Source organism: Schistocerca americana, chromosome 9 (genome assembly GCF_021461395.2).
Source record: "Schistocerca americana isolate TAMUIC-IGC-003095 chromosome 9, iqSchAmer2.1, whole genome shotgun sequence".
NCBI classification, from domain to species: Eukaryota; Metazoa; Arthropoda; class Insecta; order Orthoptera; family Acrididae; genus Schistocerca; species Schistocerca americana.
In genome coordinates, this window is record NC_060127.1 from 174,244,962 (window position 1) to 174,262,491 (window position 17,530).

Consider the following 17,530-nt stretch of genomic DNA (forward strand, 5'->3'; position numbering starts at 1 on the left):
CTCTTGGCCTCTTGCCCTCAATCCATTCTTCTTCGTATTCTTCCCTCTCCCATCCTCTTCACACGCCCACAGCACTTTCAATTTTCTCAGTCAATTTCTTCCCTCTAATTTCTTTCCTAACATCTTCATTTTTCACTCTGTCTCTCCTGCCCTAGCATACTTCTCAGAAACTTCATTTCACTGTATTGTATCCTGCTCTCCTCTCTTCTAGTCAAGTCTCTGAGCCGTAAATTAGTATGGGTTTGAAGTAACTCTTGTTACAACTCATTGGCATTTCCCTTCTCCACACCAATCCCCTCACACACAGGTAAAATGTACTGCTCTGCTGTATTGTTTTGCTAATTTCTGTCCCCAAACGAGCATTCCCCATTAATACACTTCCCAAATATTTGAAGTTGTCCACTATTTCAATATCCTGTCCCTTAAAATTAATTTGTCCCTTGCCCTCTCTATCCCCTCTGATTACCACCATGGTCTTGCTTTTCTCTACACTAAATTTCACTTCACATTTTTCGACCTTATCATTTAGGATGTCTATTGGTTTTTGTACCTTCTTACTGCTTGTTCTTCACACCACAATATCATCACGTAACAGGTTTTTATATTCCGAAAATATTCCTGTGGATGACTTTCACAATAAATTATTCTTCATCTCATTTGGGAATGACAATATTCAGAATGAGCCAAGTTCTCATTTCTAAATCACTAACAGCGGTAATCATTTGTACTAGTAAGTTAGCTGCAATAAGGGGATTTATTGGCTCTGAGGTCTGGATTTTTCAGTCTGCATGGTGATTTAACCTTATCACTATCTGGTCTATATATTTCACAGTCTGAGCACATTGTGGCTACAGCTTCTCTACGACTATGATAAGTAGTATATTGTAATTGCTCGATTCAGTCTCAATTTTACGACAATCCATTTCCTGATACAACAGTTAATGTTTTAGAATATTTCATTAACTAACGTTCCACTGAGAGGATAACTACAATTTTTTATTCGTGTTCTTGTACTGTCTGTTAACAATATATACAACTTCTGACAATGCATTGGAAAGATCATGTGAGTACATAAGAAACAACAAAGGACTTCTGGTGCATCAAGTGTGGTTGATTAAATTTTCGAGTGCCAAACTCTCTGTAACGGACATGGAACTGGTAAATACTGTTTTCTTATAGTGAAGCTCAAATAAAAATACGAATTTAATGTCTATTCTCTCTCGTAATGTTTTAATATTTGCAATTGGAAATCATAGTTCACACAGTAAAAAGATGTAAGTATACTGCAAAATATTTCCAATGGTAACAACTTTCTGATTTAATTTTTCTAATGTGTAAGATGTCAAGACATTACATATAGTCTGTTCAGTTAACAAGGCCTGTTGAAGTCCACACTGTTTGTCACTGAAAATATTTGTTGTGCTCCAAATGTTCGCAAAATTTACTGAACGCGACCCTTCTACAAAACACACAATCGTTGAGATTTTCGTGGCCACTGACGAATTGTCAGAAAAATCATTACACAAACGTTGGATAGAGATCCCGAGACCTAAACCAACAGTCAAGACTTCCAGAAACGTTTTGAAATGGTGGAAAATATGAGATAGGGGGGTAATTCTTTATTTTTTTTATTTCTTCGTCTCATATTCTACGAACTAGCTTAAAAACATATCTGAGTTTGTCTGAGAAAACACCACCATGTTAAAGATCGCTACATAAGTAAACTAGTCGTTCGGATAGCTCAATTCAAAATCATTTAATTATATTACATTCGATTTCGTCATAACCACTTAAGAATATATTTTAAATCTCTTGCCTCAACTGCATGAAAATGATCGCTTCGTGCACTTCTTGTCTTCATATTCCCCTATCGGTAGTAATCGGCTTTATCTTCCGAAAGGTACACAGATATAAATTTTTGTGAGAGGCCTTTCCCCTTCCATTTTATGATCGCCATACCACAACATACGTTTTGTGTCATTCTGTCAGTAATAGTGTCACCTTGACACTTGTATTTCGCGCATGCACCATTCATGATTTCGCATTATATCCATATCCAGGCTTCGCAATTTCCATACTAATTTTTTTCTAACATGTCATGCTTCTCAGTTATAAAGCGTAATTTCTTAACATAAAGTTGAAAGTTATTAAATGTATTGTTATAGAGGTTTCATAGAAATTGAATGGCATTCAGTTGTAGCTGCACAAAGCTAAATACGATATATTGTGGATAAATGGCAGCATCGGTCGTAAATACTGAAATCCTTTACTTTATGTATCGATTTAGGTCCCTGTGTGACCATCTTGAGTGCAAACTGGTTGGCCCATACCATAATAGCACATTTTCTATGATATGTGATGATTACTTACAACAGATATCTTCACCTTTATACATTGACAATAATACGGTAATGGTGTCCGCGGTTCCCACTAGAATTAGACATTAAAACTGAATTGTCCGCTTCTGATAAAAAATTTGTCAGTATTGTGTTTTTGGGGAGTGCTAAGTATCATTCGTTTATTTACTTTTAAAGAAATTTAATGATTTCAGTAACTTCTTTTTCCTGTCTCACTTCTTAGCCATCCACAGCTGCATCTACACATTGCAAGCCACCCCACGATATTCCGCAGAAGGTACCGATCAAGCAAGAGAGTGGTAGTGAATGTGACACTTCACAAATAAGCTCATCAGACAAAGCACTGAACACCCTGTTAATAGAGAGCTTTGGAGCCTGTTGATGCTCTGAAACTGGTAACAGACGGACTTGTGATCCTCAGCCACCACTGACATAAGTCATGGTAGTTTTGTATGTGGAATTAGCATAGTCTCATGGACCGACATAGAGACTTGACCGAATAGTGAAAAGGAGCTTCGTGTTTCGATATGTCCATGAAAGCAGCGTGTATGAATTTGCCCAGTTTGTTGGAGTATTATTGTGGAGAGTCCAATGCGTTTACACGGAGTGATGTACCACTCTCATGCCTTTAGCAGGACGTAAGATCACTCAAAACTCCAGCTGGAATTGCTGCTGTCACTAAAGTCAGGACCATATGTAACGGTTTCCAGGGGAAAATTGCGATGGGTACTGCACACAGTACCTCACAAAAGGTCATTAATCACAGAGGCACATAAATTTTCACTCCTCCACAAGCAAATGCTGCAATGTTTGAAAGGCAACAACGGTCCGATAATTCCTTTAACATTCAGCTTATCGAGGGTGTAATATAGACTGGAGGTGGTTCCCTAATGGTTTGGATACATTTTTGGTATCATGAATTGGGCTGACTAATTCAGACTGGCGTGAAAGTAAAGAAGGATGTTTATTTGAGCATTGTCAGTGACCAAGTGCACCTACACATTCCTGGTTTGACAGACACTCCGGTATCCATCGAACCTCGACTGGTCCGCTAAATCACTCGATGTTAATCCTACAAAAAAGCTCGAGAGACACTTAGCACTCAGCATCTGCACATTTTAGTAGCTGTATGATGGGTTGTCCTATCTCACATGACCACAGTGTGCACTAGAGACGGTCAAAGTGGTTCATCCTTGGGAACTAGTTCACTGGTGGGAACCGTTCATTTTTACTCGTTCACCGATCATTGTGCTTGGTATATTGGCTCTGAGCACTATGGGACTTAACATCTATGGTCATCAGTCCCCTAGAACTTAGAACTACTTAGACCTAACTAACCTAAGGACAGCACACAACACCCAGCCATCACGAGGCAGAGAAAATCCCTGACCGCGCCGGGAATCGAACCCGGGAACCCGGGCGTGGGAAGCGAGAACGCTACCGCACGACCACGAGATGCGGGCTTGGTATATTGTTCTTATGAAAAATTGAAAATTAGTAGCACAGGTGACTGAAGATGGAAGGCGCCAGGATGGGGCACTTGAGTCTCCCCTGGAGTACAAAGTTTTTATTCATAACAGAATTCTCACACACTTGTAATTTTCGTGATTCTTCAAAACGTCTCGTTTAGCCAACTGCAGCGTTATGTGGCTGATCGCAGTGAAATAATACAAGGTGTCGCACGAAAGACCGTCCCCGAGTACAACAGACTGCTCGCTAACTACGCACGATTTGTTGACCGCTACGAGCAGAATACATAAACATGTAATAACTAGTCACTGAAGAAATGACAAATAAGCTAATGCAAACAACTTCGAAAGAACAGATGACTGGTAAGCGACAATGAGCAGTCTAGTACTCGGGGCCCATTTTTCATACTGTACCACTGAAATAATATTGTAAGATTTATCATATTCTCTTTACAAAATGAGACACCATACACTCGATTACGAAGCGCGGGCTTCACCAAGTTGTACGTCGGTCTGCCTTCCATAACAATGAATATGCTCTTTTACCCTGGATCAAAAAAAGACGGAAAATGGCCACTAGTGTGCGCTGTGCCGACGTCCTTTGCACGTGTAATAACAAAATATCTTGCCTTTTTACAAGTATTTCTACTCCCTTCTCCTGTTTACCGAAATAGTGAAGTAAGGTGCTACACCGTTTTGTTACCTGAAAAGATGTATGTATTACATACAACTTAATTTTTATGTAATTTACGTAGTCATAAATTACATTTTAACTACCGGTTGTCGACTCTGAATAGAAAACGAAAACAACCAGAAGTTCAGAGTTCAAAACAGGTTTGAAACAGATGTAGAATCGGCGTGCGCAGCGAACGAAACGAACAACAATTCGATACTGAACTACCAGCAGTCGGCAGTGGAACTGCGACGAGTGGCAACACGAAGAAAGACGAGAGCGGCCGACCGAGACCGAGACCGAGACAGGCGGGAACGGCACCGAGGCTGGAACGAGACCGGCCGACGTGTCGTTCGGGAACGAGACCGACCGTCTCCCGTTTGCGGGAAATATAAGTACACTACTGGCCATTAAAATTGCTACACCATGAAGATGACGTGCTACAGACGCGAAATTTAACCGACAGGAAGAAGATGCTGTGATATGCAAATGACTGGCTTTTCAGAGCATTCACACAAGGTTGGCGCCGGTGGCGACACCTAGAACATGCTGACATGAGGAAAGTTTACAACCGATTTCTCATACTCAAACGGCAGTTGACCGGCGTTGCCTGGTGAAACGTTGTTGTGATGTCTTGTGTAAGGAGGAGAAACGCGTACCATCACGTTTTCGTCTTTGATAAACGTCGGATTGTAGCCTATCGCGATTGCGGTTTACCGTATCGCGACATTGCTGCTCGCGTTGGTCGAGATCCAATGACTGTTAGCAGAATATCGAATCGGTGGGTTCAGGATAGTAATACGGAACGCCGTGCTGGATCCCAACGGCCTCGTATCACTAGCAGTCGAGATGACAGCCATCTTATCCGCATGGCAGTAACATATCGTGCAGCCACGTCTCGATCTCTGAGTCAACAGATGGGGACGTTTGCAAGACAACAACCATCTGCACGAACAGTTCGACGAGGTTTGCAGCAGCATGGACTATCAGCTCGGAGACCATGGCTGCGGTTACCCTTGACGCTGCATCACAGACAGGAGCGCCTGCGATGGTGTACTCAACGACGAACCTGGGTGCACGAATGGAAAAACGTCATTTTTTCGGAAGAATCCAGGTTCTGTTCACAGCATCGTGATGGTCGCATCCGTGTTTGGCGACATATCGGTGAACGCAAATTAGAAACGTCTATTCACCATCGCCGTACTGGCGCATCACCCGGCGTGATGTTATGGAGTGCCATTAGTTACACGTCTCGGTCACCTCTTGTTCGCATTGACGGCACTTTGAACAGTGGACGTTACATTTCAGATGTGTTACGACCCGTGGCTCTACCCTTCATTCGATCCCTGCGAAACCCTACATTTCAGCAGGATATTGCACGACCGCATGTTGCAGGTCCTGTACGGGCCTTCCTGGATACAGAAAATGTTCGACCTGGCCAGCACATTCTCCAGATCTCTCACCAACTGAAAACTTCTGATCAACAGCAGCCGAGCAACTGGCTCGTCACAATACGACAGTCACTACTCTTGATGACCTGTGGTATCGTGTTGAAGCTGCATCGCCATCGCCATACTGGCGCATCACCCGGCGTGATGTTATGGAGTGCCATTGGTTACACGTCTCGCCATCGAAGCTCTGTGTGACTAAATGCCCAGGCGTATCAAGGCCGTTATTACGGCCAGAGGTGATTGTTCTCGGTACTGATTTGTTAGGATCTACGCACTCAAATTGCGTGAAAATCTAATCACATGTCAGTTCTAGTATAATGTATTTGTGCAATGAATCTGCATTTCTTCTTGGTGTAGCAAATTTTAATGGCCAGTAGTGTAGAAAGCCGCGATCGAAGTGAATTATGAAAGACGGTTCCTTAGAATTCGTCCCCCGTTCGTTCCGTTCATCTTTGTGAACCGTTCGTTTCGACTCGTTAGTTCGCGAACGACCCACCTCTAGTGTTCACCCAGCAACCAGGCGCTCATGGGCAGAGATCGGCAGGGGTGGGGAAACTGCTGGCACACAGGCAGTTAGATGGACCAGAGCCTATGCTACAGTTGTGTATGTGAGTGCATATGGGAGGAGTTGGTCAAGAAGTTCACAGGGGGGGGGGGGGCATAATGTAAAAGGGCCGAATGGCACGCAGCACAAGCTAACTGCACTTTCCCGCTGATGGGCACCCAGGAATTACACAGTATTACGTTGAGGTGTCCTGAGGGTGACTAATTTCATTTTGCAAGTGGTCAACCCTATTTAGGAAGCAGTTACTCAAAGTGGCTGGCAACGGATAATTGGTCTAAAATATGACCACGTAACTATACGGAGTATCAGCAGACAGATGCTAGGCAGAGTGTGTGTGTGTGTGTGTGTGTGTGTGTGTGTGTGTGTGATTTTTGTACGTACCTGTGAGAGCACCGGCCACCAGCGCTATAGCGAGGCTGTGCGCCAAAGCCAGCAGTTGGAACCCAGCCTGGGACTGAGCAGACCGCCCCAGCAATGCAGATGGAGAGCCGTCAGGTCCTTCATGAGGCTGAAACACAAGGTGATGTGTGAAGCGTTCAAAGCTGTCGACTATATGAACCAGGGTTCACTTCTCAAACCCTGAACTTCGATAAGGAGGCTGATCTACACTCAAGCTCATAAATTAAGGATAATACTGATACATGGTGAAACAGCACTCTGGTGGGCGGTTTGCGGGTTTAAATCACCTCGGGGTATGACCATGATGTGCATTTGACCTGCGGTCGTCGCACGGTGGGGCTCGCAGCAGTCCACATACGCAGAGGTGTGTTGGTGCATGTCAGAGTACGGTGCAGAGAGTAAGTGTGCAGACGTTTTCAGACGTTCTGATGGTGGGTGTGTGTTGAAAATGGCTAAAATAACATGTATTGATGACGTTATGAGGTGCAGGATACTAGGGTGACTGGAGGCTGGTCAAACACAGCAGTTCGTAGCACAGGCCCTCCGTGTGCCACAAAGTATGATCTCAAGATGATGGCAACGATTCCAGCAGACAGGAAACGTGTCCAGGAGGTACAGTATGGAACCTCCACAGTGTACAATATCACAAGAAGACCGATATATCACCAACAGTGCCCGCAGACGGCCACGGGTTACTGCAGGTAGCCTTACTCTGGACCTTATCGCAGCCACTGGAACAGTTGTCTCCAGACAGTCTACAGACTACTGAACAGACATGGTTTATCGCCCGGAGACCTACAAGGTGCGTTCCACTGACCCATGGTCACAGGAGAGCCCGTAAAGCCTGGTGTCAAGAACACAGTACATGGTCATTGGAACAGTGGTCCCAGGTTACGTTCACGGACGAGTCCAGGTATGGTCTGAACAGTCATTCTCACCGGGTTTTCATCTGGCGCGAACCAGGCACCAGATACCGACCCCTTAATGTCCTTGAAAGGGACCTGTATGGAGGTCGTGGTTTGATGGCATGGGGTGGGACTATGATTGTGCACGTACACCCTTGCATGTCCTTCACAGAGGTACTGTAAAAAGTCAGGTGTATCGGGACGTCATTTTGCAATAGTATGTCCGCCTTTTCAGGGGTGCAGTGGCTCCCACCTTCCTGCTGATGGATGATAACGCACGGCCCCCACCGAGCTGCCATCGTGAAGGAGTACCTCGAAACAGAAGATATCAGGCGAATGGAGTGGCCTACCTGTTCTCCAAACCTAAACCCCATCGAGCAGTCCTTGGATGCTCCATGTCGACGCTGCACGTCATCAAACCCCTACGACACTGCAGGAGCTCCGACAGGCACTGGTGCAAGAATGGGAGGCTATACCCCAGCAGCTGCTCCACCACTTGATCCTGATGTCGGGGTACATGCACAGGAAACAGTGGCGTTTTGTAGCACACGTATTTCGGGACGGTTGTGTGAACTTATCACCAATACCGTGGACTTACAGATCTGTGTCGTGTGTGTTCCCTATGTGCCTATGCAATTAGCGCCAGTTTTGTGTGGTACCATGTTGTGTGGCACCACATTCTGCAATTATCCTTAATTTATGAGCATGAGTGTATGAAGCTATACAGGTTGCTCTAAAATTTCCCTTACAAACTTCTAGGACTTGTAGAGGGGACGGAGAGGATAATCTTTTGAATTGGAGCCCATGTCCGGAAACGTACCATTTCAATGCTACAACCGTTTGAAAACATATTGGTTACGTGATCACTTTTATCCTCACGTACTGATAAAAACAGAGAACTTTGAACGACTAGAGATTGTTGTTGTTGTGATCTTCAGTCCAATGAGTGGTTTGATGCATCTCTCCATGCTACTCTATCCTGTGCAAGATTCTTCATCTCCCAGTACTTACTGCAACTTACATCCGTCTGAATCTGCTTTGTGTATTGATCTCCCTCTACGATTTTTACCCCCCACGCTCCCCTCCAATAGCAAATTGGTGATCCCTCGATGCCTCAGAACATGTACTACTAACCGGTCCCTTCTTCTAGTCAAGTTCTGCCACAAAATTTCTCTTCTTCCCAGTTCTGTTCAATACCTCCTCATTAGTTATCTACCCATCTAATCTTCAGCATTCTTCTGTAGCACATTTCGAAAGCTTCTATTATCTTCTTGTCTAAATTATTTATCGTCCACGTTTCAATTCCATACATGGCTACACTCCATACAAATACTTTCAGAAACGACTTCCTGACACTTAAGTCTATACTCGATGTTAACAAATTTCTCTTCTTCAGAAACGCTTTCCTTGCCATTGCCCGTCTACATTTTATATCTTCTCTACTTCGACCATCATCAGTTATTTTGCTCCCCAAATAGCAAAACTCCTTTACTACTTTAAGTGTGTCATTTCCTAATCTAACTCACTCAGCATCACCCGACTTAATTCCTCGTTTTGCTTTTGTTGATGTTCATCTTATATCCTCATTCCAAGACACTATCCATTCCTTTCAACTGCTTTTCCAGGTCCTCTGCTGTCTCTGACAGAATTACAATGTCATCGTCAAACCTCAAAGTTTTTATTTCTTCTACATGGATTTTACTACTCCAAAAATTTCTTTTGTTTCCTTTACTGCTTGCTCAATATACAGATTGAATAAAATCGGGGATAGGCTACAATCCTGTCTCACTCCCTTCCGAACCATCGCTTCCCTTTCATGCGAGTCTTATAACTGCCATCTGGTTTCTGTACAAATTGTAAATAGCCTTTCGCTCCCTATCTTTTACCCCTGCTACCTTCACAATTTGAAAGAGAGTATTCCAGTCAACATTGTCAAAAGCTTTCTCTAAGTCTGCAAATGCTAGAAACGTAGGTTTGCCTTTCCTTAATCTATGTTCTAAGATTAGTCGTAGGGTCAGTATTGCCTCACGTGTTCCAACATTTCCACGGAATCCAAACTGATCATCCCCGACGTCGAATTCTTCTCGTCTGTAAAGAATTCATGTTAGTAGTTTGCAACCGTGAGTTCTGAAACTGATAGGTAATTTTCACATCTGTTAAGACCTGCTTTCTTTGAGATTGGAAATATTGTATTCTTCTTGAAGTCTGAGGGTATTTCGCCTGTCTCATACATCTTGCTCACGAGATGGTAGAGTTTTGTCAGGGCTGGCTATCCCAAGGCTAGACGACTAGAGATACGACGCTCATATTCACAGGACATGTACATTAGTATATTCTGTAGAAATGATTAGCTTTGAAATGTGCCTACAGCTCTCGTTGTGACTGTAGGCCGAAAGTAATGGACTAGTGTGACTTGAGCAGACATATGCATGAACCATACCGCCAAATCAGTGAGTTTGGAAGGTTGTGCATTATTGGCATGAGAGTACGTGATGCATCCATCCGGGAAATTGATGCTCGTGTGGGACGAAGTGTTCGGCAATGCAATGGTTGTGTGCAGAATGGTTCACGGAAGGCCATAGAATAAAACGAGATGGGTCAGGTTGAACCACTCAGGCCATCCCATCTCATCCGTATGGCATTGCAGGACAGATCTGCGTCCTTATCGGTTCTGGCGCAACTGTGAAACATTGTAACACATCGTACACTACCAGGGGTGGCAGACCGTCGCCGTTTATTACCGCACGGGTTAAGTGCGCATCACCCGCTTTTCTGGCTGCCTTTGACGAACGTGGAGAAATATGCTACAGGGCAATACAGTACGGAACGACGTCAATGGGTACGGCAATGGCTTCTTGTAGTGTTTTTGGACGAATCCAGGTCCTGTTTGTTTGAAAATGATGGCCGCATTTTGGTTCGCTACAGACAGGGCATTCGCAAAAGACATACAGCTCCAACTGAGGCTCTTATGATGTGGGGTGCTACTGGCTACAGCCACAGATCACAACCGATGGGTGTGCAGGGCACTGTGACCAGTGTGACCCTCGTGAATGACTTCCTGCGACCTGTAGGCGTAGCCTTTCCTCACAACACCCCATACACCATTTTTCAGCAAGACAATGCACGACCACATTTTGCTGAACGAACACCTGCCTTAGTGGCTTCACAGGATGTCAGCCTTTTGCCCTGGTCCGCCAGATCACCACACTTGTCGCCAATCGAAAAAGTGCGGAATATGGTGAAACGACTGATGCAGCGCTGTGACCCCATGCCAACCACCACACATGAACCTTGGCAACAGGTGAATGCAGTATGAATGGCTACGCCACAGGACGCCACTCGCGCTTGATACGCATCGATTCCATCACGTGTGGAACAAGCTATCAAAGCACATGCTTACCCTGTGTCTACTAGGCAACAGGACACATGCTGACACATGCTGATCATTTATGCAAAACATACTAATGTACATGTCCTATGAACATGACCATCCTGTCTCCAGTGGTTCAAGGTTTTACTCTCTTGCTGAACGTGAGTGTGCAAGTAATTGATGAGGCGGGACCCAGAACATTACTTGTTTTAAAATTTCACACATTAATAACCAATGAAACGAAAAGGAAACCTAATCAGTTTTCCCAAACTACTCCAATTCCACTACGGGCGTCCAGCGTCTCCTCTCAGCGCCACAGTCACACCTGCTGACAGTGAAGCGCCCCTTTCTCGAAGCCATTGCGTAATTGCGGCGAAAAGGGTACGCGATAGAGCCGGACGTTGTGGGAAACGACATGGGTTCTCATTCATTTTATTGTCCACTCAGTCCCTTCTACAAGTCCTACAAGTTTGTAAGTGGAATTTTAGAGCACCCTGTAGAGGGTGGGCATAATAAAACTTATGCAGAGAATAATTAATGCATCTTAAAATATGCAAACCAACTCACGTCTCCTGCACCCGAGGTGGATAGTATAAGTTGGATTGCCTATGATGGGGTGCACTAAATACACTACTGGCCATTAAAATTGCTACACCAAGAAGAAATGCAGATGATAAACGGGTATTCATTTCACAAATATATTGTACTAGAGCTGACATGTGATTACATTTTCACGAAATTTGGGTGCATAGATCCTGAGAAATCAGTACCCAGAACAACCACCTCTGGCCGTAATAATAGCCTTTATACGCCTGGGCATTGAATCCAACAGAGCTTGGATGACGTGTACAGGTACAGCTGCCCATGCAGCTTCCACGCGATACCACAGTTCATCAAGAGTAGTGACTGGCGTATTGTGACGATCCGATTGCTCGGCCACCATCGACCAGACGTTTTCAGTTGGGGAGAGATCTGAAGGGCAGCAGTCGAACATTGACTGTATCCAAAAAGTCCTGTATAGGACCTGCAACATGCGATCATGCATTATCCCGCTGAAATGTAGGGTTTCGCAGGATCAAAAATGGTTCAAATGGCTCTGAGCACTATGGGACTTAACTGCCGTGGTCATCAGTCCCCTAGAACTTAGAACTACTTAAACCTAACTAACCTAAGGACATCACACACGTCCATGCCCGAGGTAGGATTCGAACCTGCGACCGTAGCGGTCACGCGGTTCCAGACTGTAGCGCCTAGAACAGCACGGCCACTCCGGCCGGCTCGCAGGGATCGAATGAAGGGTAGAACCACGGGTTGTAAGACATCTGAAATGTAACGTCCACTGTTCAAAGTGCCGTCAATGCGAACAAAAGGTGACCGAGACGTGTAACCAATGGCACCCCATACCATCACGCCGGGTGATACGCCAGTATGGGGATGACGATTACACACTTCCAATGTGCGTTCACCGCCATGTTGCCAAACACGGATGATGATGCTGTAAACAGAACCTGGGTTCATCCGAAAAAATTAGGTTTTTCCATTCCTGCACCCAGGTTCGTCAGTGAGTACACCATCGCAGGCGCTCCTGTCTGTGATGCAGCGTCAAGGGTAACCGAAGCCATGGTCTCCGAGCTGATAGTCCATGCTGCTGCAAACGACGTCGAACTGTTCATGCAGATGGTTGTTGTCTTGCAAACGTCCCCATCTGTTGACACAGGGATCGAGACGTGGCTGCACGATCCATTACAGCCGTGCGGATAAGATGCCTGTCATCTCCACTGCTAGTGATACGAGGCCGTTGGGATCCAGCACGGCGTTCCGTATTACCCTCCTGAACCCACCGATTCCATATTCTGCTAACAGTCATTGCATCTCGACCAACGATAGCAGCAATGTCGCGATACGATAAACCGCATTCGCGATAGGCTACAATCCGGCATTTATCAAAGTCGGAAACGTGATGGTACGCATTCCTCCTGCTTACACGAGGCACCACAACAATGTTTCACCAGGCAACGCTGGTCAACTGCTGTTTGTGTATGAGAAATCGGTTGGAAACTTTTCTCATGTCAGCACGTTGTAGGTGTCGCCAACCTTTTGTGAATGCTCTGGAAAGCTAATCATTTGTATATCACAGCATCTTCTTTCTGTCGGTTAAATTTCGCGTCTGTTGCACGTCATCTTCGTGGTGCAGCAATTTTAATCGCCAGTAGTGTATTTGCCATGTCATGCCTTTCTCGGAGAAGACAAAATCTCGGCTTAGCAGTCGGTATTTATAGAGAAATATGGCTGTTAACGAAGAGTTCAAAAGTGGCTCTAAGAACTATGGGACTTGATATCTGAGGTCATCAGTCCGCTAGACCTAGTACTTAACCTAACTAACCTAAGGACATCACACACATCCTTGCCCGAGGCATGATTCGAACCTGCGAGTGCAGCAGCAGCGCGGTTCCGGACTAAAGTGTCTAGAATCTCTCGGCCACAGCGGCCGGCTAACGGAGAGTGTCTGCGTAATTACCCTCAGCCATAGTGACAACATCACAGACTGCCAAGACACAACAAACGCATTTAGATCTCTTTGTATTACGTATAGAACACCCAGTGCCACGCATCTAACTGTACCACAGTTACAAGGCGACAATTATTGAACTACAAGAAAAAAAACACTGAATTAGATACATACTACGGGGTGCACACACTTTATTCAACGTGTAAACGTCACTACAGATATTCGGATTTAGGTTATGACATGGTCGGTATGCCTGCCATCATTGGTGTTGACGTGGTACAGACAAATAGCAAAATTCCGCATGACCCGCTGAAGTGTCGGAACATCTATTACCAATCGAGACCCGTGCCACGGTCCTCTCGGTAACTCACAGCCAGAATGCGGTCCCCGAAGTGCTCCTACAGGACATCTAACACTCCCCTGCTTCGTTGGGGTCGAGCTCAGTTTTCCACGAACCACATCTTGTCGAAATAAGGTAATGCGGATGAAGCCAGGTTCAAAAATCTTCACGTACCGTTCGGTAGTCACCGTGCCATCAAGAAATGTCACACCGATTGTTCCGCGACTGGACACTGCACATCACACATTCACTCGTTGTGGGTAAAGAGATTTCTCGATCATGAAATGCGGATTCTCAGTCCCCCAAATGCGCCGATTTTGCTTATTGACGAACCCATCCAAATGAAAGTGGTCTTCGTCACTAAACCAAACTATACACCGCATACTAATTTCTGTGATCCCCGCGGCCAACCGCGCGGCTTGAACATCCAATTTCATATAGTTCAATAATTGTCACACTGTAAGCATCACATTGCGTCATAACTCTTAATAAATGTTATTGGTTATTTTTTATTGTCTTGCCACCCTTCTGTTATAGTGACGCCCTGTCAGGCAAGTAAGCTGATAGTGATAGCGTGCAGTCTGTCTCCTTTTGTTGAACAATAGTAGGAACTACGTTTTGTACTACCAGATATATTTGGGCTGAGTTAATAGTAACTTTCAGTTTAACATCCTCAACATTTATGTTAAACTAGCTTGAGGAGCTTTGAAATGTTGAAGTTGGAAGTCGAGAAATCGAGGAATAATGTAAATATCAGAATGTAGATCCTTTAGCTGCACAGCAAAGAATGACTGAGACCTGAGATAGTCTCCAAGGAGAATTCGAATTGATAAAAAATGGAGGATATACAACTGCAAAACGATACACAAACTCGTGACAAACATTTGGAACGAACAACGCATGGCAGCTAATTGGAAAGAATCGATCATACTGCCAGTCGATAAAAAGGAGATTAAACAAAAGGGCACAAAATAAAGACGCCTTCATTTATCAAACAATAAAAGTGTTCTCCAAGATTCTCTAGTAGACTGGAACTATAGTTCAAAGAGGAAATACAGTAGATGAGAAACAAGGAGGATCGATCCACCACTAATTTCTCTACGGAAAGAAGCCATATCAAAATACTGAGAATACAACGACAGCAAAAATTGGCAGGTGATCTTAAGAAAGCCTACGGTAGCAGAAACAGAGAAAAGATGTGGGAGGAAATGGAAAAGCTTGGAAGATCAAAGAAGAGGTACTGGATGGGCTAAACAAAAAGTTTCGAACGCTTGGCGTATTTTTTGATTTAACTAAAGCATTTGACTGTGTTGATCACAAAATATTGCTCCAGAAGTTCGACCATTATGGAATAAGGGGAGTAGCTCACAATTGGTTCACCTCTTACTTTAGCAACAGGCAGCAAAAGGTCATTATTCACCATTTTGATAACGGCTGTGATGTGGGATCTGAGTGGGGTACTGTCAAGTGGGGGGTGCCCCAGGGATCAGTGTTGGGACTGCTCCTGTTCCTTATTTATATAAATGATATGCCCTCTAGTATTATGGGTAACTCTAAAATATTTCTGTTTGCTGATGACACTAGCTTGGTAGTAAAGGATGTCGTGTGCAACAATGACTCGGTTCAAATAGTGCATTACATGACCTCAGTTCATGGCTTGTAGAAAATAAACTAACGTTAAATCAGAGTAAGACTCAGTTTTTACAGTTTCTAACATACAATTCAACAAAACCTGACGGACCTCAGCTCATGGCTTGTAGAAAATAAACTAACGTTAAATGAGAGTGGGACTCAGATTTTACAGTTTCTAACACACAATTCAACAAAACCTGACGTTTTAATCTCACAGAACAGGCATATGATTAGTGAAACTGAACAGTTCAAATTTATAAGTGTTCAGATAGACAGTAAGCTGTCGTGGAAAGCCCACGTTCAGGATATTGTTCGAAGACTTAATACTGCCATTTTTGCTGTTCGAACAGTATCAAAAGTGAGCGATACTTCAACACGTAAATTAGTCTATTTTGCTTATTTTCATTCACTTATGTCGTATGGTATTATATTTTGGGGTAACTCTTCCCATTCTAGAAGGATATTTTTGACTCAGAAACGGGCGGTTCGGGCAATAAGTGGTGTGAGTTCACGAACCTCTTCTCGACCTCTGTTCACGAGTCTGGGTATTTTGACATTGGCCTCTCAATATGTTTATTCCTTATTGTCTTTTCTTGTTACCAATATTAGTTTATTCCCAAGAATAAGCAGCTTTCACTCTGTTAATACTCGGCAGAAATCAAACCTGCATTCGGATCGGACTCCCTTAACTCTTGTCCAAAAAGGTGTGGAGTATAATGCTGCATCCATTTTCAATAAGATGCCACTCGAATTCAAAAATCTTAGCAGTAATCCACACGCTTTCAAATCAAAACTGAAGAGTTTCCTCATAGGTCACTCCTTCTATTCTGTCGATGAGCTCCTTGAAAAATTAAGCTGATTCTTATTGTATTGCTGATAGCGTTTACTTAAACTTATGGACTGGGATTTTTTCAGGTTTATGAACATTTATTTTTATCTGTTATTACTTTTATGTTTTAAGTTCATGTACTGACACGTTCCAAGACCTTGAAGATTTGTTCCTCAATTTGTTCCTACGGAACTTGACGTGTAAATAAATAGATAAAAATAACAAATCTTCTAAAAGGTACACTGGTAGGCTCAAAAGAGATAGTGGAAACAAGACCTAAAATCAGGAGTCAGGCAACGCTAGAAAGTAAAGGGAGTCTTGGCATCTGTGGAACGAAACACTGCTGCTGCATAACATTCAGCACCATGCCATTTCACCCTGTGCAATGTAACGCGCTAGGATTCCCTCGGCACTGTCCACAGCGTGGTCGTGTGCTGCTGCTGAAGGCTGCCACACTCTTTGACAGTGGCTCTCCCGACTACATTCAGTGTATGATTAGAGACCTGTGACGAAGCATTGTCATCTGCACATCTCCTCCACCCTCTTATCTTCACCCTCCTTCTTCCCCCCTCTGGCCGTCTCTTCCTTGCTCATTGTCTCTTCCTATTATCGCCCCCACCCCAGTAACATGTGTTGGTTCTAACAGCCGCAGTATATCTTTCCAGATAGTAAGAGCAAGTAACCGGTGTTTCAGGTATCGTTGAAATAGATTTGTAGGAGATGTTCTTCACCCATTGCTTTGTCTGCATACACATACAGATGTCAATGGCTTTGTGCACCTGAAGACAACAGATTCCTGCCTTCCCATTGGAAAGATGGAGGTATCGGGATTAGTAACAGATAGCAAGTAACCAGTGTATCAGGTTTCGTTGAAATAGATCTGTAGGAGGTGTTCTGCACTAATTGCTTTGTCTGCATACAAATACAGAAGTCAATGGCTTTGTGCACCTGAAGACAACAGATTCCCGCCCTCCCATTGGTAATATGAAGGTATCGGGATTAGTAACAGATAGCAAGTAACAAGTGTATCA

At 44.1% G+C, this 17,530-nt stretch overlaps 1 protein-coding gene across 2 annotated transcripts in view; it reads right to left on the reverse strand.

Annotated features, from left to right (window-relative positions):
• LOC124551105 (ammonium transporter Rh type B) overlaps positions 1–17,530 on the reverse strand; it is a 221,678-nt gene that overhangs the window by 15,593 nt on the left and 188,555 nt on the right. For both annotated transcript variants that reach the window (XM_047126042.1, XM_047126040.1), the window contains exon 9: positions 6,897–7,023. In XM_047126042.1, coding sequence (XP_046981998.1) covers positions 6,897–7,023 — 127 coding nt within the window. The remainder of the gene's footprint in view (positions 1–6,896; positions 7,024–17,530) is intronic.